The following is a 5,770-nucleotide window of genomic DNA, read 5'->3' on the forward strand; positions in this document are numbered from 1 at the left end:
GAAACCCTCGGGGGGCCTCCCCCCCCCCCCCCCCCCCCCCCCCTCAGCCTTGGCCGCCTGGGATCTCAGGATTGAAACTCAGCAACTTGCCGGTTACTTTAACTTAGTGTGTTTGAGTAGCTTCCGAGCTTCTCCGGCCCAGTGGCCGGGCGGCTCCTTCCGAGCACCTCATCTACGTATTGCCTGCACATATACTCTCTTTTCCTCACTCTCCCAGCGAAGTTCGTGTTCCTCTCCATCACCATCTTGGAAGTTTCAAAAGACGCCCGCACCGTCGCCTTGCGCTCGTCGATGTCATGGTACAAGTACCTCGGGTCGTCGTGCACGAACAGCTCTGCCAGGTCCAGCCAGGTGCTGCCCTGGTCGATGGAGGAGAAGTATGGCAGGTGGAACTGGTCTCCCTCGGACAAGAAGGCGATTGTCCACGAGAAAGTCCCGATGTCCCCGATGAAGATCCTTGCCGCCCTTGCCAGGCAATGGTCTCTCATTGGGGATTCACTCCTCACCAACACACTGTGCTGCTTGACGAGCTTTTGAACTATAAAATCGTTCTTGTTCTGCGGGGGGCAAATGACAAAGATCCTGCCAGCTACATTTTGCCGCTTCAAGGAATTAAGGATGATGTCGTAATACTGAGATGGGAGGTCTTGATGGACGCAACCATACTTGCCTTCACACAATTCTTTGCTTGCACCCCGGTAGTGTATGACAACGTCTGACTTGCCCAACTCTTTCTGGAACTTCTTCACCCAACGGTTGTCAAAGATCCGCAGGAAATCCTGTCTGAAGGGTTGGAAAGTGAGGTAGTGCTGCTGGTAGATATCACCGCAGAACTCATCGGCTACCAACACGTTGTCCCGATTCTTGTCCTGCTCGAGGAACTGGACGTCAGCATCCGAGTACTCACGCAATGTATTGACCGCATCCAACTTGTCAGCAACAAGGGACCGATTGAGGTAGCTCCCAATGATCCTCGCATGCATGTAAATGATGATCCAGTTTCCTAACCTCCCATCAAAGTGAATCTCCATCAGTCCAGGATCTACCGCAGCGACCTCCTTGTTTGTCGTCGTAAACATGTTCATAAAGTTTCTCTGCCAGCTCCATGCTTTCTTTTTCGGGAGCGACTGCTGGAACGGAGGTACAGGCAGACGTTGTAGAACACCTAGGGAAACTGAGCTGGTGTTCCTTGTGTCATTGCGAGCCTCTGTGAAATTGCGGGAAGGCTGTCGGCTCAGTTCTGATCTGATGGTCAAACGCTCGAGCTTGCTGCCCAGCTTGACGATTGAAGAGGGAGGTAACGAGGAGTTGATTGGGTGCAGAAGGGAACGAGTAATGGTGTCGATCGTGATATTCTGTTCTGATCTGCTAGTGTTCGATGCCATATGCCTCGACATCTGGTGACTGATGCTATGAAAGGCTTGAGACTTGCTGATATTGTTCTGTACACGGGAAAGCTTAAGATTGACGTTGCCAGGTTTGGTTACAGCTGGTTGGGAGGATGCGACTACATTCGGTGCAACGCTTTCGCTCCACAAACTTTGCCCACTCTCCATAACATCCATGATGTATTCTAAATTCTGCTCGTCGTACAAGAGAAAGAAACCAATGGCAGAGACAACCAAACCAGCGATGAGAAACTTGGATCGCATGTTGACCTAATAAAGAGAACTGGCTACATCATTCGCTTGCTTCTGAGGAACTATTCCTGACGTAGCCAGTACATTTTTGTTCGAATAGTGAATTCCTACGATTCTATTCTCTTGATCCCTCTACTTTCTCTTCCCGAGAGAACTTTCTTTCCTCCTCTCCTATCGTCCTCTTGTCCTCTCGTCCTCTCGTCCTCTTGTCCTCTCGTCCTCTCGTCCTCTCATTCTCCTCCTCTCCTCCTCTCCTCCTCTCCTCCTCTCCTCCTCTCCTCCTCTCCTCCTCTCATTCTATTCTTCTCTTCTCCTCCTCTCCTCCTCTCCTCCTTTCCACTCGCCCTCGTCGTCGGGGTTCCGCCCACCCTCGCATTCCCTCCCTCTCCGTCCCCTTGATTTGCTTACTATTACCCCACCCATTCTCTATGACCCCACCCCCCTCTATAACCGACGAAACCCCCCCGCGGCCCCCATATGTCATACAAGTACCCACCCACCCCTCCGCCTCAGGATCACGTCCCAAAAACAAGTTGAGAAGCTTCCGAGGCCCCTCACTACTTGCTGCCCCTGCTGCCCTCGTGACCCATCACACCCACCCCTGTTTTTACCTATCATATGAGGGGTAGTGGGGGTACTATCACCCACTCAGTTTCCGAACAAATTTGTTGCTCAGTCAGCAACCCGACAATTTTTTACTCAACAGTACTGCGACCCAATGCCATCTCCGGTCACCCATCTTCACTGGTCACTGTCGGGGTTGCAGATGGCGTCGTACAGCGTATGGCTGATGCTTTCTCCAGCGCCGGCGATGGTGTGCCGCGCGGCTATGCAGGAGGCCTCCGCTCTTGCACTCTCGTCAACTTCAGCTCCTCCTTGCCCCTCGTTCACACCTCACATCACACTCGTCGGTCGTTAGCGCCATTGCCTCCCGAACCACGGCTGAGGTTTCCTTTCCAGGAGACATCGTGCCGGGGAAAGACCAGAGAACGCCGGATGAGATTGTAGCACAGGTGACGTCTGAGAGATTCGATGATGATCGATGAGCCTCCCTCAGCTCACTGAGACGATCAAGCTGTCTGTGTCCTCGACCCTACCGGACGGGTGGGAGGAGTGTGGGAGCGTCGGGGGTCGAAAATTTTGATTGTTGGCGCCGATAGCTGCATTCTTCGACCAAGGCGTGCAGCTGCCATGGACAAAGGATGCGACACGTGGAACATGTGCGTGATGCTATGGATCGATGCCGAGGAATCATTGAGCAAGGTGAAGCTCTTCCTCCAACCCGGCTTTCTCCTGACCCTCATCAGCTGAGGGAGGAGATCATCGCGAGGACAGGCCTCCAAGTGGAAGCGAGGACGTTTCGCCCGCACATCTCGTTGCGTGAGCAGACGTGCAGCTCTGACGCTGTTGCTGCTGACTTACCGGCCCTGTGAAGTTTACGGAGTGCTCGACTTCGATAAGAGGGAGGAGATCGCTAGGGCTCTCAATGAGAGGTTCTTCGACGAGAGCGAGGATCTCAGCTTCAAGCTGCACAAGGTCTGCATGCTCGCATGCTCGTGCAGAGGCCTGATGCCTCGTCAGGTTGCTCTCGTGGAGTCTCCTGTGCCGGGATACGACGGCATCGGTGAGGCGGAGGGTTGAGAAGGAGGGTGCAAACAGAGTGACTGACGAGGGTCCAGGCGACTGGAAGGTTGTTTCTGAGATAGACATACAATGAAAGGCGTCTTGACTTATCTCGCCTGCATCTTCTTGTTCCTCCTCTTCTCCTCCATCCTCCTCTGCCCTCGAGCTCGTTCAGCAAAGGAGCAGCCGCAGAGAAAGCGACGAACAAACCTGCACCCTCAGCCTCTCCTCCTCCGCTTGCTTGGCCGCCTCGCTCATCTCCATGTCAGTCAAGATCTCCCTGCCGTGATCGTCTGTCAGCTCTCCAGCCTTGCCGGTGCTCAGACTAGTCTCCGCACCTGAAAGACTTGACCGACAGCGCTTCCACGTCATCCTGGAACACTGTCAGCTCCTCCAGTGCACATCAGCCATGGGCTACCTCCTCCTCTTCCTCCTTTTCCTCTTCCTTGAACACCCGGACGTAGACCCTCTCGAGGCTGTCGGGCAGGAGGCGAACGGAATTGCTGCTCCGCAAGGTCACATCAGGATCACGTCCAGCCTGACCCCACCTGACATCCATGAGGTGCTGGGCGAGGAACCTGATGTCGTGCGCGTTGAGCTTGTCATGGACCTGTAGGGGAGCAGCGGGAAGGGTGAGGGGCAGAGGAGGAGGAGGAGGAGGAGGAGGAGGAGGAGGAGGAGGAGGAGGAGGCTATCCTTGCCTTCATCCAGTAGAAGAACTCGTCCACCGACATCGACCCGGTGTCCTCCATGGCAGCCCTGAAGGTCCTGCCGGCGACTTCAACGGAACCCTCGCACACAGCGCCAGCCAACCGGTCGAGGTTCTCGAAAGACTCATGCCTGACAAGGAGCTGAGAGATGATGGTGTGGAGCCGGCGGTCGAGGACGTCTTGTTCTGACTTTCTCTTCGCCTCCTGTCAAGCAGCATGAGCTGAATGCCGTCGGGTTCAAGGCGGAGGAGCCTGCTGAAGACTCTCGAGGATCTTTGCCTTTCCTTGGCTCACGATGGAAGGAGGAGGAAACTGTCAGGTATCATCATGAATGGTGCGAGATCGATCTACCCTTCTCACCCTGATCTCTGGATTTTCTCGCAGGTCAAGAACGGACAAGTGAGTCATCAGATGCAGGCTGATGTCTACCCCCTGTCGAGATGTTGTCATGTGCTGATGGCACAGGAGACGAGGAGAGGACCTGAAGCTTGTTGTTGCTCGCGTGTAGCTCCCTCAGGCTGGTGAGAGCGGTGAGAGCTGGGAGGTTCTCGATCTGGAAGCGACAAGTACAAGAGTGAAGAAGCGAAGGAACAGGGGGAACAAGCTGACCTGGTTGTTAGACAACTGTAACGTAACAAGACTTATCATCCCTTGAATGCTACGAGGAAGCCGTTTGATTTTGTTGTTGTTCATGTACAAGCTGCCGATGTTCTTGCAGAGGCCGATGGCCTTGGGGATGGCCTGAAGGAAGTTGTGTGAGACGTCGAGGGAGGTCAGGCTGGTGAGGAACTCGAGGCACTCGTTGGGGAGGGTCTTGATGCGGTTGTTGCTGAGCTGGAGAGTGTGGAGGTTGTAGAGCTTCTTCAAGGTTGAGGGCATGTCGTACACGAAGTTGAAGTCTGACAAGAGCTCCAGCATCGACTCCCCTATGAAGCCCAGCTGCTCAGGGAGCGAGCGCAGCTGGTTGTACCGCAAGTCCAGGGAGCGGAGGGAGCGCGAGTACCCGAGGCTGTTGGGGATGGTGACGAGCATGTTCTCAGAGACGTCGAGGCGGGCAAGCGACATCATGTCCTCCATGTCCGGCAGAGTTGCAAGCTTGTTGCCTCGCACCTCCAGTCGCTGGAGGCGAGTGAGATGAGCGAGGGAGGGAGGGAGAGCTGTCAGGAGGTTGCGGTTGAGGAGAAGCTCTTCAAGGCTCGTCATGTGCATGACGCTGTCTGGCAGCACAGCAAGGTAGTTGCCGGACACGTCCAGCCTCACCAGGTGATCGAAACGCTCCAGATGCCTTGGCAGCCTGGAAATCCTCTCGTCCTGCATCGCTATGGCGTCGCAGACCTCCCGGGGGAAGCGGAGCAGCATGGCATCTGACCGGAGGATCTTAGTCTTGACGGCCTTGGGATGCTTCTCCTCTGCCTCTCCCTGCCTGCTCTTCTCCCTCATCGCTTCGCGCGTCCTCAGCTGCACTTGAACTCGCTCAGCCAGGCGCTCTCGCTCTCGCTCTGCCGCCTCCATGAGGGAGAGGCGAAGGAGAGGGGGGAGGAGGAGAGGGAGGGATAGACCGAGAGATGGCAGGAAGGAAGGGAGAGAAGGAGGAAGGGGACAGAGTGAGTGAGTGAGTGAGTGAGTGAGTGAGTGAGTGAGTGAGAAAGGGAGGGAGGGAGGCGAGGGAGGGAGGGAAAGGAGGGAGGGAAAGGAAGGAAAGGAGGGAGGGAGAGAGCAACAGGGAGGGCAGGGGAGTTAAAAGGCGTGTACGATTAAAACCGATAGAAACGGCCCGATTTCAGTCAGGTTGCGAAT

At 55.3% G+C, this 5,770-nt stretch overlaps 3 protein-coding genes across 3 annotated transcripts; 1 reads left to right on the forward strand and 2 right to left on the reverse strand.

Moving 5' to 3' along the window:
* Positions 1 to 98: 98 nt before the first annotated feature.
* GUITHDRAFT_102503 (hypothetical protein) lies at positions 99 to 1,652 on the reverse strand (the record flags this gene model as incomplete). The annotated part of the gene is made up of 1 exon (XM_005838810.1): positions 99 to 1,652. The coding sequence occupies one exon, from the start codon at positions 1,650 to 1,652 to the stop codon at positions 99 to 101; it is 1,554 nt and encodes a 517-aa protein (XP_005838867.1).
* Positions 1,653 to 2,396: 744 nt separating this feature from the next.
* Positions 2,397 to 3,373, forward strand: GUITHDRAFT_150842 (hypothetical protein). Its single transcript, XM_005838811.1, has 8 exons — positions 2,397 to 2,551; positions 2,601 to 2,653; positions 2,698 to 2,744; positions 2,801 to 2,903; positions 2,948 to 3,020; positions 3,076 to 3,176; positions 3,222 to 3,264; positions 3,320 to 3,373. The coding sequence occupies exons 1-8, from the start codon at positions 2,407 to 2,409 to the stop codon at positions 3,355 to 3,357; spliced, it is 603 nt and encodes a 200-aa protein (XP_005838868.1). The 5' UTR covers positions 2,397 to 2,406; the 3' UTR covers positions 3,358 to 3,373.
* Positions 3,374 to 4,567: 1,194 nt separating this feature from the next.
* GUITHDRAFT_46518 (hypothetical protein) lies at positions 4,568 to 5,278 on the reverse strand (the record flags this gene model as incomplete). Its single annotated transcript, XM_005838812.1, has 1 exon — positions 4,568 to 5,278. A coding segment is annotated over one exon (711 nt), but the record flags the coding sequence as incomplete, so codon positions are not given.
* Positions 5,279 to 5,770: the final 492 nt, after the last annotated feature.

The sequence above is a fragment of the Guillardia theta genome (assembly GCF_000315625.1).
Source record: "Guillardia theta CCMP2712 unplaced genomic scaffold GUITHscaffold_10, whole genome shotgun sequence".
Lineage (NCBI taxonomy): Eukaryota > Cryptophyceae > Pyrenomonadales > Geminigeraceae > Guillardia > Guillardia theta.